We start from the raw sequence: 16298 nt of genomic DNA on the forward strand, positions 1-16298 counted from the left end.
TCACGGTTACGTGGGATCCACCGTGGAAGAAATGACACAGATTTCATAAGCATGCAAGCTTCCTCCCTGCAACACTCAGTGGTTTAGGTAACGTTTCTAGTTTGAGCATGTGGCTGGCACAACAGAGATCCCTGCGTTTTTGCCAGGACTGACGGACTGCCGATGCTCTTCACAGCTCTCCTCCTTGTTCTGAGCTCACAGCTGCCCAGACTGGGGACTTGTCATAGATCCCACAAACACGTGTGCCTGCATATCTTAGGGGGAAAGTGGGAGAGGACCTGGGCCATGCGTGGATTTTGTCCTGACAAGGAGTGATGACTTGGCCAGGACATCCAGCCAAGCCCAGAAGCTGTCAGACATTCCCAGGTTCTTCAGTTTACACCTAGTTCTGGTGACCAACCTCAGAAGTATATGTGAAGGAGGGTCTCAAGTCTACTTAACACCTTCACTCTCCAAAACTCTCACATTCAGTGGCAGACCAGCTCTTCACAAGCCACAGGCTGCACCGACAGACCTACAAATATCTCGGGTTATGTCACGGGTCGTGACAGCTCTCCTGTGCGTGCACTGCTTATCTGCACAAATATAACAAGTCCGATGCATCCCGGCTACCTCCGGCCGACTGCGCACACAGCGGAGCTGGCAAGTGCCGGGACAGCAAATGCCATAGAGCAAGAACGCAGTGGGCAAGCTGCAACACAGCCGTTTCCAAACCCACGGTCGTTTCAGGGTCCCAAAGCTGCAGCTTACTGCCCAAAGCATTAGTGCTGTCAGGTCTGCATCAAAGACACAACAAAACGCTCAGGACTGTTCATTACTTTCTTAAAAAAAACAGGTTTCATTATTAGAGTTATTTAGGAAAGCCCTGCAGCTTGGGGAGTGGGGAAGCATGTTCTGGACATGGTTTGTTTTTGGATCCTGAGGTAATGGAGACACTGTAAATAGATGTCTGATAAGAATCTGTCACCAGATTAATCAGGATCTTTGCAAGCTGTAACTTAAAACACCTACCATGCTTAACCACTGGAATTTAAAGGGGCGACACCCTTATAATATTATTTTCAGCCCCATTTTGCATTCATTCAATTAGTGACAACTAACGGATGAGTTGATTCACCAGTCTAACAAACAGTGCTCTACATTATTTGTTATTCTTCAGGTAAGTAATATTTCACAGCTAATCACTGATCACTTTAAGAATCTGGTATCTCTTCAGAACAGTTATTTACATTATAAAAAACCCTGTTGAAATCTCTTTAATTTGAAAATGATACAGCAATATAGTGTTAGAATTTAATATAAAATCGATTTCTTTAAATATGCAAGGCTTTATGAACATTATTATAATATGTTCTTCCCAAACTAAATTTTTGCTGTCACAATAAGCAAAGCAAAAGCTTAGGTGTGTTTTATTTTACATTTCTTATCCACATACATTAATTCTGGCTTCCATTTTTGTGACCTGAGGTAGTTGCCTTGGTCAAGAAGGGGAGGGAAAACCCAGTTAATTGCAATCAACCTGCAACTTTCTGTGCTTCTGAAGAATAAAAGATCTCCTGTACAAACAGTGCAGTTTCTGTCATGACTGCAATAAACTAGGCCACTGGGTTCAAGCCTCAAGTTTCCTTGACCTACTAAATTTACAGTCGTTTCAATGTTTGTTCCTTTCAGCCTGCTAATTCACTGTTGCAAAAAAAAAAAGAAACATATATTAATAGTTCTGCTGCTTCACAGAGAGCTTTATGAGAATTAGTAAGCAGAAAATGCAGCATTATAATTAGAAATGCAACCAAGCAAATAAAGTTCAGATTCACATCTCTATGTTTTACACCTGCGATCCTGATTCAAGCCCAGCTCTAATTACAGCAGAAGCTCAATCCTCTCCTTCTGAAGAGGACTTTCTCACTGCAGCTCATAGGGACATGGTTCAGTCCCTTCGCTGTTTCAGCCAGGTAACCTGGTGCAGGGGTTATACACGGGTGCTTCAAGAATCATTTGTCCTCAGAACAAGTACACAGACTTACCAGAAGAGAGACAAGCACCTTTCATTCCCTTCTATTCCTCTGCCTGGGAATTCCTACTTGCACAGAGATGAGGCACTCCATGTATGTACCTTATTTATTTGATAACACTGTACGTTCCTGTTCATGTCCTCCCCCCTAAAGTATGGTACAGCACGTAACCACAAGGTCTCGCTGAGTATCTTTACGAACCTGGTTATGAAGGAAGTGGGAATCGGTAGTTTAAGAGACTCACGTGGATATGGGTGAAAAAGGGGAGCTCAGGCAATTATTCCCTATAGGCTGAACTCTAAACAGCCGCAGAAGCATATAATGAATAAACAATCCGGGTTGTAAGGGACACTCCAAGGTCATTTGGTCCAGCTCCACGCTCAAAGGAGGGCTGACGCTGAAGTCAGACCCAAGCAATCCTGCCGTGATTCAGGATTGATCCCTGCCGTGATTCAAAAGCAGTCACTCGCTGTGGGAAACGACGGGGAACCCCATACTGGTGCGCGTTGCACTGTGACACAGAGCAAAATGCTCTCTGCAGTTCAGAGCTCAACAACATGTGGAAAGCAGGGGGTAGATTTACTCCAAGGGGATGGGGAGATGACAGGAGCTCTGAGGCCCTCAGCAGCACTGCTGGGAGAGGGCACGCTTTATATCTGACAGCCGAGACACTATACGGCTGCAGAGAGCCCTTCCTCCCCCCCCCCCCGGGTGTTACTGATGCATCCAGCTCTGTTAGCTATTACAAAATACGTTTAGAGTCAAAAAACACAGAAAAAACATTTTAAAGAGAACTTATTTTCTGTTGTGCTGTTGGAGGGAAAAAATACTTTGTGTTTCCTCTTCTGTTTTGCACCCACTCAGGGGCTGCTGTTAGAAATGAAAAGGAAGAGGTGGTTAGTGCCGTGGGAAGCACTGGTGTGCCAGTTGCAGGCACTGGTACGTGGTGGGTCCGCTGACCCACCAGCAGACCCACGGTGTCCTTTCCATTGTATCCTGGATGCAGCATGTCCAAATCTGTATTTTCATGCACACTGCCACAATTTTTTCCATGTACAGCTTAGCCACACGTTTTTGGTTTAGAAGCCCTTTAAGTATTTGATCATAGGATGTCAAGGGCATTTGACTTAAGAAGTGGAGGAAACTGGAAACCACACAAACGCTATGAATAGATGCTAGGGAAAGAGATGGCACATTTATGAACTCGGTCAAAGTGGATGCATATGTTACTTTATTTAGGCTCATATCAGAGAAAGAAACCCATGCAATCTTTAGCTCTTTACTTATATTAAAGGAGTAACCCCTCCTGTTTCATGGCATGTTTCTATTTTTATGCTACTGAAATCGTCAGCTGTAAGTTTCCGTGTAAATTACTTCCGAGCCCCAGAAAACCTTATGTTGGCATGACTATGATATCAAACCTATCTTCATTTTCCTAAAAGATAATCATCAAATGAGGTATTATCAAGTATTAGTGATACTCAGAAGTAACATCGGAGCTTTCATAAAAAGCTATGCTCCTAATGCCTGAATGACTCACATTTGCCACTAGAACAATACAAAGTCATTAAAGAAGGCTGGCCTTCAAAAGTAATACTTGGAACCAGAGCAAACCGTTTAAGTGTATCAAATGTCATAAAGGCTCTTTCTAAAGTGGAGGTTGTTACAGTATAAACAGCATCAAGCGAGAGGCTGTGCTCTCTCTTTACTGAAGCCCAGGAGTGAAAAACCAGGAGTGAAAATATTTTTATCTGTTGGAAGCGGGAAGAATAATGTTATTGTATACATAATGATGTACACAGAGAGCATGGTAACACACAGGCACACGTATCAAGATACTAAACTAAAGGGTTATATCACCGTAGGACTAGATTCTGCAAATTTTACATTCACCCAATCCTCACTGTGCTTGTAATCCAGCAGGCGTTTGCCTTGATGATACATACATTGTCTTCATTGAATGGTACTTACTGGCTGCTCACACCACTAAGCGTAAGACGTAGTTTCACAATACATTGCCAGTTGGTGAAGTTCCCAGCCACGGCTCCCACTCCCTCCTAGCCACCACTGCCCCTACAAGCCCGTGGGCCAGCCCTCAGCCATGCCCTTACGACTAGTTGTAGGGTGACACGAGGACACAGGTCACCCAAACTGACCTGGGTTAAAAATAACCCCACTGAAAACACAAGGGATTATTTTTAACTTGGAACATTTCAAAGATACGGTTTATGGTGTGATGCCACGACCGGTTTTAGTGACACAGCTGGTGCGGTGGCAAGCTGAGAGGATGGGATGGAAGCGGGAGGGGAGAGGACGGAAATCCTCAAGCCAGCATCGCTGCCATGCGCGGTGGAACACTGCCATATGGCAAAGTTTGCAAAAGCTGGTCCTCTCTGCAATTTCCTTTGGCATTCTTACTTGGGTGCTATTATTACTGAAGTTTGGGGTACTTACGCCATGATGCCCGAGAGATGAAACATTTCGGCTGTTATGTATGACAAGTAACTGTACAGGAAGACAAAGAGTGGCTCAATCACTCGGATTTTATGGGTGAAACGGGTGGTAAAGGCCGCTACAAATCCCAAAAGGATTCCAATCAATACTCCACCGATCCCCACTATAAAGAAGTTAGCAATCCCAGCGAATATGTCAATAACCTTAATCGTGCGCATCTGGCAGAAAGACTTGAACAAATTGTACAGGACCTATGAGAAAAAGAAAGCATGTTATGTTTCTGAACTCTTCTCAATTTCCCTTCATGTCATTATGTTCCTCTGCTTCAATGTTGAACTTTGAATTTCTCTGTCTACCTTGAACTCACTTTTGAGATATGCTGCTGTTTACCTCTGGCCTATTACTCGTCATCCATAAATATCAGAGAGATATACAAAGAAGGGTAAACATCATTATTCCCATTTTTGCAAATGGGACAGGTTTATTAACCCATGCCGTTCTGCAGGCCAGGAGCATAGAACTATCTATCTCATCTTTCTTTAAATTCATTTATTTGCAGAGCTTCTCATTTCTCCACAAACAGCCATTTCAGATTTTCCCCAGAATCAAGGAAATAAAAAAGGAGGAGGAAAAAATACAGTTTCATAATCAGTGAAGAATCAGGTTATTTTCAAATGTGTTTGATCTACATAAGACACCAAGAGCTGCGGTACTGAATCAGAACACAGATTCATCTGGCATGGGGTGGGTGGGGGGTGGTGGACAGTGACCATCCCAAAGAATACAAGAAACATGGCATCCATGGAGTGCTCTTTCTCTGACTTATTAACCATTAGGAATCAAATGGTTTGAAGACTTTTCAAATTTTAGATTATTTTGAGAGATTCGGATTTAAGTCCCATTAAAAGACCTGTTACCACGTGTTTGCCCAGTTTAATTTTCAAAGTGTTTATAACCATCCTTCAAACTGGGTCAATGGGATTATCACACTTTCTTAGCCAGAGAGCCTTTTTGTTTTACACAGGAAACAGAATGATGTAAAGTCCACATTTCTCTAATATCCAGTATTTTAGTTACTACAAACCAGACAACAATGGAACTGGTTAAAGAAACCTTAAAGGGTGTCCCCATTTGCAGACTTACTTGGGAGATTTAAGCATTACCTGGTGCTGCATGTATGCTCCCATCCATGCGATACCGTGATGGCTACACAGTCCCCTTGTACACATCCAGCCTTGGTCATAGGCACCTATTCCTATCTCAGGGAGTTCACAGGCTAAGCCACCGTGGTCATAATAAACACCTGACCCGTCAACTTGGACAGCCTGCAGGAGTTAAACCTCCACTTTCTTTCTAGACTTCTTAGTAAACGAAACAGGTTTCTCAGTCAGAAATGCTATTTGAGAGAACAATGTTTTATCAGTACTTGCATTGTGCCAACAATGTAGGTGTTTGAATAGCAACTGGGAGGGATTTGTCATGTTTGCAGTCTTGTTCTCTCTCACATGACAGAAAGTAAGTTGTTCAGCTCTTCTTGGCCAAAATTTGATAGGTCTTACAGAAGTAAAAGTTCTCACTATAGACTAATGCAAAGACATGGCCTATTATGGGTCCTTTGGGCTAAGTGAAAGGAAAGAACTGAAAAAGAAAAGAAAAAAATATATTCCAGAGCAAGCACGAAAAAAAAGAAGGTTAAATCAAACCTAGCATGGTCACCAGTAATTTTCATTACAAAGCAAGAAACAGGACAAGAGCAGGAGCATGAACTACTTGTTCGAAAACAATGATGCCCTCAGGATGGGTCCACCTGGGAGAAGTGTCCTCTTTCACCTGGACAAAAACCCCTTCATCTTGCTGCCCTGAGGCAGACTCCCAGCCTTTTTGCCCTGTTCCTTGTTACCATGTCCCGTGCAGGACAGGAAAGCAATGTTCTGGGCTCCACTGGTTTTCCACCTGTTTTGATTTGTGGACCTTACAGATTTGCATGAAGAGAAGCATACCAGAATTAAGCCTACTGACAACAGGTGTGCCTTTGTTAGTCACTTTACAAGGACCTCTCAGTCCACAGACTCCCAGACTGCATGAATCACGGACTGAAGCAAAAATACTGTTGACTTGTATCGTTTGCAAGGAGAGGAGTTTCCCTGAGTCACTTATTGAAACCTGGGACTACCCCAGAGTCGTGTTACTCTTCAAGACACCGACAGCATTCGACCTGGCAGAATACTCCCTTGGTATGTATCAGGGAAGATGACTATTTTCTTTAATTGGAGTTTTAAATAGCCTTTTTTATATTTTAACAAGGAGCTATATAAGTATATATAAGGCGAGTCTCCAAAGTAAGGCCACTGAGAGCTGCTTGTAAAGAAGCACATAATTTTGATCTACGCAAGCAATAGCCTTTCCATAACACCACCTCATCCTCACAGCGAAGTATTCACCCTGCAACAAGAATGGAGCCTGCTGTTTCCACATACAGACATCCCCATAAATCTCAAGTCTGTTGCCGTAAGTTATTTGAAAGAAGAAAAGCAATGTTCTCCTTTGTACCTCGGATCAAAACCAGACCGCCATGGTAGAAGCAGCAGCTAGGACTATGGAATGTCATGAATATGATTTTAATCTCATTCCTATTGTTCTTTATTTACACTGCTGTAAATGAGATCAAAATCAGATTCACTTCCCTTTTACTCTACAGCAGTTCAGTTTTACAGCTCTCTCTAAACTTTCAGGTGAGTTAAACAACATCAACTCCGGTCACATTTTGTAATGCATTTGGTATGAGAATTTTTTTTTTTTTTCAAGTTCAAGATTTGCATTTACTCAACATCCTTCAGCTGAACTCGCTGAAGGTTACCCCAAGGAGTATTAGCCACCAATCACTTTTTAATCTCCTCTCAGAGTATCTCTGTTCTTCCTAAACACTAATTGCTTATTTTCGTCAGTTCTCAGTTATTAGTTTTTAATTCTGAAATTACTTTAAAGCACTCTAAAATAATGTTTTCAGCAGAGGTGGAATACAGAGCACTGCTGTAATGTTTTCTAACATGGGAATAATATTATTGTAATGACACTGGCTCCTTCTTTGTGTTTTTAAGCCCAGAATTGGAATTTGAACTGCTAACTTCAGCTGTGATCTTGCCATTTAATATCCCTGTGCTAGTTATCACTGACCCAGTCTTTTGGTAAAGCCCCAACTCTGAAAGAGAAGGCAACTGGCAAACATTGTCCTCAGCCAAATTCAAGCTCCAAAGCTCCATCAGTGGGGGAAAAGGATCATCCAAAAACACAGGCATATCGCAAAAACTATCGGGCATGAAAGACCACCTGAGAAACGCAGCAGAGCTGGGATTCCAGAGAAAGCACTCCTCACTTCGTATCTAAAATGAAGGTGTGGCAGCACATTTTCTGAAAAGGGAAAGCATAGATGACACTGCTATCCTAATAAAAGCTTTTATTAGGAGCAGCCAGGCAGTGCAAGTGGGATAGCAGGAGGAAGGGCTTGAAGTATTTAGAAAGCATCTTTACTAAAGCCACGCTGTTCTGCACTGCCCACCTGGGTAGCCCCTGGGTTTTTTAATACTGCAGCGGCCATAGGAATTAGGCAGCTCTCGTGGATGGCCAGCCTGCGTTCAACTCCCCTCCTGCCTCGTCCCCGCATCCCACCAGAGGCAGGTGGGACTCGAGGGCTCCAGCAGCCGAAAGCTGGAAGGTGCTGAGCTCTGCCTGCTAGCTGGTTTTATCAGCTCTCCCGGTAACACAAGAAGGGCAGAGGACAAGGGAGTTATTTACAAAACATGGTCTCCTTTGAGCGGATAGCTGCGTGATCCCGGCAGCACCGCTACGGGCGGGGGAGGCAGGGTCCTCCGAGGAGACCCCACGGGGGATCCGTGTGACAGCCTGGGACACATTTTAAGTATAACCACATGATTGCAGGTGTGCGAAATCCTAACAAGGGGCCATTAGCAAACCAATGCTTAGCATGTGGAAACCACTTGACCTCCTGCCAAGCGCTACCTTTAAGCGATAGCTGGGAAGCAAGACCGAAGGTACTTTAAATTCCTTTCCCTCCTTCAGGAATATATGTGTGGTCAGTGCATATGCTGGGCTGGCCCTACAGACGACTCGGAGTTATCTCCCCTGCGTTAGGGCATCTGGGCAGGCACGCCGTGAGAAAGGACTACCTCCAAAGGAGGCAATAATGACACCTACAGGAAAGCCATGCATCACGGTTATTAAATTGCCATGCCAGCACCTATAAAAATGGTGGTTTGGGGTCATTTGCCATTGGGCAATGGCACGCATGAATACTTCCATCACCAGGATACAGTGTTTTCCCAGCAAATCCTGCTGGATTAACTGCTGCTCCAGTGGAAAGGTGATTGCTTTTGTGATTGGGAAAAGTGATTTTGGTTGGAAAAATCCACCAAAAAAAACAGTTTGACATTAACATAAAACCAGACCTTTTTTCCCTAGAAAAACTTGTATGGAAAGAATTCCACTGCATGAGTGTCCATTACAAGTGAATAGAGACAGACTCAGCGATGGCTGAACTGCTAAGCCTTTTGAAATTCAGTATTTACACCCACTTACTTTCAGGACCGGCTTAAGTACCAGTTTAGTAATGGCAGGCTGTTTCATCTGTAAGCTAATGAGAAAAGCTAGGCTTTAAGGCAAGCTCATAAGAGAGGATGCAATTCAGCTGGCTGGATAGCAACAGAATCAGGTAAAGCATGAAGCATAAGTGGGAAAAAAAACCAAACAGTACTCCCACGGACACACAAGAAATGATCAGTACCAAGGCTCAGATTAAATGATGAGCTATACATGTGTTAAGCAGGTGAGGCAAAGTCCTAGAAAAGGGGAAAACCGAAGGACAATTGTACATAGAATTGGACAGGAATAAGAAGGCAGTGACAGAGACAGGGAAGGTGCGGACCCATTTCATGAATCTTTCTGATCCTTCCGGCATATGAAAAACTGGACCTCCATGTCTCACAAAACAGAAAGCGTGCCAGGACATAGTTGGCACAGGCAGGATTTCAAGAAAAGCATGGATAAATAGGAGTAATGTCCCAGACAAGGTGTCATCAGGTACAAACAAGGGGCATTGGGGGTGTTAATGGAATTTGCAGATTGCTGTCCTCAGGTCAGCACCACAAACCCAGTTCAGCTAGTTAATGATTAGAAATTACTGCCTCCAGATGGCTGTCCTATCTCATCTGTAGCCTGGGAGAAACGTATTGGTGGTCTCGGGGCAGTTCCAACTGGATGGGCACATGCAGAAGGCCAGCATCAACCGGGTCCTGTGCCGTCTCAATGATTTGCCCATTCTCCCCATGAACATGCTGGGACACCCCACATTGGCCATTTTCCCTTTCCTGCCCAACAGCATTTCTGCAGGTGAGGAAAACTTCCACTTTCAGGTTACAGAAGTAACAGAATTCAAAAGTACAGAAATGAAAAAGATCAGGTAGTAAAATCCCAAGAGCAAATATGCTACCATTACACATTACTCTGCTGTAGTAAGGCTACCGTAGTTTCTAAATCTAAAGTTTAGAGAATTACATAAACACATTAGCACTCCTTGACTTCCACCTATTAGTGAACAGTAATAACCAGATACAAAGAGATATAATGGGGTGGCATGCAAACAATTCATTTATCGTTTTTATCAACTAATCATTTATCAAGTAACTTACCACAGTTATAGCATCATTCAGCAAAGACTCTCCAAACACCAGGATGTAAAGCTGCTCATTGACATGAATATTTTCAAAAACGGCTAACACCGCCACAGGATCCACAGCTGAAATGAGGCTGCCAAAGAGCAAATTCTGCAGCAATGTGATATCAGTCAAACCAAATGCACTGATCTGGCAAATTCCATAAAGTGAAATTCCAATGCCAATGGCATTCCAGAGCGTGCCCACCACAGCATACCAGAATATGGTACCGAAGTTCTCAAAGAAAAGACGAGTTGGCATAAAATATCCAGCATCGAGTACAATGGGTGGTAAAAGATACAAGAAAAAAACATCACTGTTCATTACAGGTGGGGACTTCTCCTCTGCTCCAAAAATAATCCCACCAAGAAGCAATCCAACCAGAATGAGGAGACAGCTTTCAGGTACTATAGAGGGCAACTTGTGATAGAGATGAAAGCCTTCAAAGGAAATTCAAACACAAGAAAGTAAAATGGTTATTTGTACAGAATCCAAAAGTTTATTCTGGATTCTGTTATCTTAGTTTCTACAGTAAACAAACAGCAACCGCAGGGCAATTTCATTTTCATTGCAAAGACTGAACTGGACTACCACAACAGGTCAAGGCAAATCTGTCAGCTAGAGTAGTTAATTGAGTTAATTTGGTGGAGAGACAATTTAATAGCTAGACATTCCAGTTAATAGCTAGGCTGGCTGGAGCAACTGTCTGCAAGGGTTCTGTTTGTGAAAGTGGGGGTTTTTTTGTAATGTGGAATCCTCCAGAAACACAATCCAAACACAACCCAATCCAATTTTCTAGGGCAAATTACATCTAGATAGAGAAAAAAAAAAAAAGCAAAAAAAAAAAAGCAGCATGCTAACTACCCCTTCCTCCATGCACAGCTTCACAAAGGATTTTAAGGAGTACATTAATTTAATTTTTAAAGTCTTTTAGAGTCTCAAAGCTAGGGAGGGGAACTAGCACATGTGACCTGCACCCAGTCACCCATGGTCGCTTCCTCAGCCATCAGGAGGAAGCATTTACAGGCACAATTATTCTTTTAATTTTAGCGGAGCCTCCAAATTAATTGTGGTAGTGTTAGGACTCTCTAATAAAAATCTGTGCAAAGTACTGAAAAAATGAATAAAAAAAGGTTCTGAATGAGGACTTAATGGTTGAATGTTCCTTAGCCTACTAAAACTCTCGAAGCCATGCAGTTTTGATTTAAAGACTCCCATTACTTGTAGAAGTTGGCTGTTGTAAAGCTACGTTTGGTAATGAATGGGAAAAGTTTTGAAGGAACGTACTCTGGCCAATCTAATGGAACGATCAACCTTATGCACCAAGGTCACATTCCAGGTCCCGGCGATGCCAATCTTTTCCAGGCTCCTCCTTATCTATATTTGGCCCACATAATTATACAGAAAACTATACACACCCACAAGATCCCACAATTCCTGCCTAACTAAAAAGCATTTAAATTATTTTAAATGAGAGCTGCACAGAAACACTGGGTGTGGTAATAACGGGCGTCTATTTCAGTAAAACTATTTTCAGTAAAAATCACACCTGTAGTCGAAACAGTTAAACTACTGCAAGCTTGGTATCCCAATCCAGTTTCCCAATTTCAGGCTTCTGTATCTTGTAACACAATCTTTTGTTAATTCTCCTTTCATCATGGATTTTTGCCAGGTAAAAGAAAGCCTGAACTTACAATTAGGAAAAACAAATGGTTAAGAAGGACCAAGGGGAAAGCTGGTATAATCTACAGATTTTTTACTTACATATTCTATAACTATTAAAGCTATTTTTAAAAGTAAGCAACTCAAGCTGCATTTTTTTTTCCTGTCTGGATGAACAGAGACTGCTTTTTAATATTTAGAAACACAGCCTGTGTGACTTGTTAGAAGGACTGCCAAATTCGCTGTCATTCTTCAAAACCGGAATCACCAATATCCTGTATTGGCAGAACAGGTAATGACCCTGGAAACACAAGCATTTGTGGTTGGAGACTTGACTCTTCACCTCTGAGCCACTTCCACATGAACATTTTACGGTTTGTCTTAGTCTCTGCCGTGGCAGGACGCCAAAACTTCCAACACAGTGATTGAAGTTTCCCCTGCGTAAGTAGGTTTTGCTAAAAGAAAAGGTTTTTTAAGCCCTTCATAAGTATCTTAAATCATTTTCTCAATAAAAATTGAAGATGGGGAAATTTTTGTTAATGCCGCTTTTAATGAAAACAAAAACCATCCCAACCAGTTGCAATGCAATGGCAATGAAATGTCTATTGTGAAAATAAAAATTATGGTTGTTTTTTTTTTCTTTTCTTCTTTACAAGTCACTCTTTGGAAAGTTCATACCTTCTCAGAGCTTTTGGGACCTTCTCCACCTCATCCTTAAAGGTAATGGAAAGGCTCCCACTAAGTTAAATGTGCTTTTTATCGATGTCAACAGCATCAAAACTCCTGACAGACTGCCTGCCTGCACGCAAGGCATCTGAAGGTGCTCAGGGACAGGCTGTGGTTCCCCATGTAAGGGCAGAGAGCTAGGATTTAGAATCCCGAGCACGTCAAGTCAGGCGCAGGTGCCCCGCAGGACAAGGGACATCTTCCCTGCTCTGATGGATCCGCAGATCCCCTCCAGCACAGGGATACTCAGACTTTTATGCTGAACCCAGGACAACAGCTACTTTCTCCTCCTCTGACCCTGTTCTTGGGCTCCTGACTATGCAGTGACCCAGCTTTAACAATGTGGAAGATGTTCACCCTCGGGCGTTTGGGCAGTAGGACACTTGCCTAAAGGGCAAGTTCAGTGTTCTTCAAGCTAAAAGTCCTCAGAGCCCTGGTTTCCTACTTCTTGGGTGAAATCCAGTGCTCTCTGATGCTGGAAATGCCACTGAGACGTGTACTTCAGATTATAAGTGAGTTTTCCAAGAGACCCTCTGAACAGCTTAAAACTTTTTTCAGGAGAGAAGCGTTGGAAGGATATCAGCTCAGTTCCCAGAAGAAACACTTCTAATGGTGCATTTGTGATTAAACATAGAAGTAATGGGAACCTGGATCAGTTAGGCAACATTTTGCAGGTTTGGTAGCATAACAATTAAGCAAAACTGGGAGGTAAGTAGACTAGTCTCACTGCCTAGAGACTGCAGCATACTTCAGGTGCACTGGGTCCCACCTAATATACTCAAGGAGTCCATCAGCGTGGGAGTAACATACCTCCTATACGGTATCAACACACAAGAATAAATAAGTAGAGGTAGCTAGAAAATAACACCTCTGTTCGAGGCAATTTCTTAGATTTCAAAATGTGCCCTTGCTCTATGCTGGAATAAAAAGCACCGGGTTTCTCCTGTCTCTGTGAAAATGTACCTTGTCGAAATGTTCAAGTTCTGCTTGACAACTTCAGGTTTTTCCTTTCTCATGCTGTCTTTCTCGCTCCCTCTAAACCTAGCCTACAACGGCACGGTCACAGCCAGGATCTGAGAAACCTTGCAGATAACTCCCCTATAAAAACAAGCAAATGCTGGAAGGTTTCAGCTCCAGTGAAACTACACTTCTGCGAAAACACATTTGTTCAAAAAGGCTCGAGTCGGGCGATAAAGCAGGTGCTTCAATACAGCTGTCTTTGGAATCCTTCACGCGCTGCGAGAGCTGTTATTAAATGCGACCCTACCTTCTGGGCTGCTTGCAGCTGAAACAGACCTTAGGGCTCCATTCACAAAGGTTTGCTACTCGGCCAGCGCCAAGCGTAAGCATTCAGGGTCTAGCCCCAGAAAGGAATTTGCAATGCCAGATTAAGCACCGAAGTTTCCCGGGCAGTGCGTGAGTCTCCAGGTGGATTTCACACTGCCTGGCACGACCGGGGTGAGATGCCTGCGCTGCCCGTCAGGAAATGCTGGGGAGAGGAATGCACCAGCGAGCCTCCTCTCTCACAGCCGCTCTCGGGGCTACGGGCAGGAAAACCTCTCTCCTTTCAGCAGAGACCCACGGCCCGCTCTTAGAAACAGAGTCGGCTGTGGCAGACCCGACATTTCGTTAGAGAACTGCCCGTCTGGGCTAAACTTCAAGACAAAAGCAGGCACGAGCGAGTGAAAAATGGACACTGTGGGAACGTGGCTTAGGAGCGCTGGGAGTCTGTCCCGGGAAGGTTTACCTGATGCACTCGCTGGATAAGAAAGCGCAGACGGAGCTCCAGGAGCAAGAACTGGATGTTCCTAATTCCAGTCCCGGAGTCAGGGTGCCTGCAGATAGGTGTGGTGAAGCTGAGCACTGCCACACCTAGGGACTCTCCTGGATCTGGCCCTTGGTGCTTAGCGCACGCACGCTTGTGACAGCAGAGGTAATGCCCTAGATTAGCCACACTGGCTCTTGTTTGGTGTAACTGAATAATTCTATCCATTTTTCCTCATCTACGCTGTTTGCTTGTTTACTGTACTGCAGTCAAACTGGAAAATTGAAGTAGCCAAGTAACTTTTTTTTTTTTTTTTTACTTTTTAGATGCCTATGCACTAGCAAAATATCGTGATAGTCAGAATATACAGTCCTACAGAAATTATATATTATTGTGTATGCAGGTGTGTTTACATGTTTCAGATGGCCTCCCTGTAATCTTTAATAAAACACAAACTTTTCCACTAGTCTTAGCTTATTCAATAGTTCTTGCTGCATCTAAACTCAGAAGCCAGAGCAATTTTACAATACTCGACTGGCAAAGTTCTTTACCAAACTCCATATTTTCTGGCTATTACTGTTCATGATACACTTGAGTGTATTGTATTTAAACTCTGCCCTGATTCTGCAACACCTAAATACATACTGAAGCCTAAGCATGCATCTTTAATGTATTAAGATACCTGCCTGGAGGTACATGCATCCTTAATAGATGCAACATACAGTATTTCTGCAGAAAGTAATGAAGCCATAGCCAGTTGCTTGGGCAGAGGATCAGCCCCCAACCACACCACTAGCCGCAGCAGGAGGTGAGTACAAAGTTTTGGTTTTGCAGAATCTTAATTACCTGATCACTAACCAGAATGTGACACGGTCTATTTAAATGTCACAAGCAGAAGTCAAAGTTTTATCAAAATGTTGTATCAAAATGAGTATGATCATAGCTTTTCTTGAAATCTGAGCTGCAAAATCAGACTTCTGGACCAAACAACTGGCATGTGCGTAAACCTTTTTTTTTTGTTGTTGTTCCCACGGCTTTATTCCTTACATTATCTTCTAGTTAAGAAGATACAAAGTTCATCATTTGCAGAGATTTACCGATTTTTAAATGGCTTTCCAGTACACCTTTACGTGATATTCTTTAGATTATAACAGCGTCCTCACTCTTCTGTTTGGGACCTAGAAAGCTAATTAAAACTATTATGTATCAGCTGCAGAAAACACGGTGAAACTATGCAATACAAATATTTTCCACATGAGGGAAGAGGTGGCCTTCCTTACTCATTCAGTGCTGCCTTTTTATGTCTTTCTCGGGACATAAGTGAACGGTGGGAAGTATAACGAGGAGCCTTCCTCTACCCTCATAAATATTTGCTTTCCATCGATCCGTTGCGCAGCTCTGAGACCGTCCCCGTACCTGGCGTTATTTTAAGAAAAAGCAGATGGTGCTCAAAGGGCGATGAAGGAAAAGGCAGCGGTGCAGGGGGTGAACTCCGGGCTTCACCTTCCTCCTCCTCCTCCTCCTCCTCCTCCTGGCCCGGGGTTTACGGGCTGCAGGTAACCCATTTGCTCCTCCGCACCTTTCCCAACCGACAACACCCCATCTCCTGCCACCCAAATCCCGCCCGGCCATCCCGCCCCGCCGCCGACCACCAGCCTCCGGCCGCCCACCGCTCACCCCGGCCCCGGCTCCCGGGAGGGCAGAGGGACGACCGGGGGGTGGGCGGTCGTGGTAGTGGGGGGTTTTGGCGTTTCACCCGCTCACCGATCTTGGCGAGGGAGGCCAGCAGGATCCAGAGGGTGATCTCGAAGGGGATTTGCACGTGGGGGTAGTCCAAGGTGAAGACGTGGAGCCGCGTCTCCTCGAAAGCCGCGCCGCTGGGGCTGGGCGGGGGGCCGGTGCCCACGGCCGAGGCGCCGGGCAGTTGGCTTTCCGATGTCGCCCGCCCCTCCG

At 43.9% G+C, this 16298-nt stretch overlaps 1 protein-coding gene across 1 annotated transcript in view; it reads right to left on the reverse strand.

Annotated features, from left to right (window-relative positions):
* The window catches only part of SLC9A2 (solute carrier family 9, subfamily A (NHE2, cation proton antiporter 2), member 2), a 33762-nt gene extending 17471 nt beyond the window's left edge, over positions 1–16291 (reverse strand). Inside the window, exons 1-3 of the mRNA XM_010575707.1 lie at positions 16110–16291; positions 10169–10632; positions 4467–4717 (exon numbers count right to left, since the gene is read on the reverse strand). Coding sequence (XP_010574009.1) covers positions 4467–4717; positions 10169–10516 — 599 coding nt within the window. The 5' untranslated portion in view covers positions 10517–10632; positions 16110–16291. The remainder of the gene's footprint in view (positions 1–4466; positions 4718–10168; positions 10633–16109) is intronic.
* Positions 16292–16298: the final 7 nt, after the last annotated feature.

This window comes from Haliaeetus leucocephalus, unplaced genomic scaffold (genome assembly GCF_000737465.1).
Source record: "Haliaeetus leucocephalus isolate CR32 unplaced genomic scaffold, Haliaeetus_leucocephalus-4.0 Scaffold495, whole genome shotgun sequence".
Lineage (NCBI taxonomy): Eukaryota > Metazoa > Chordata > Aves > Accipitriformes > Accipitridae > Haliaeetus > Haliaeetus leucocephalus.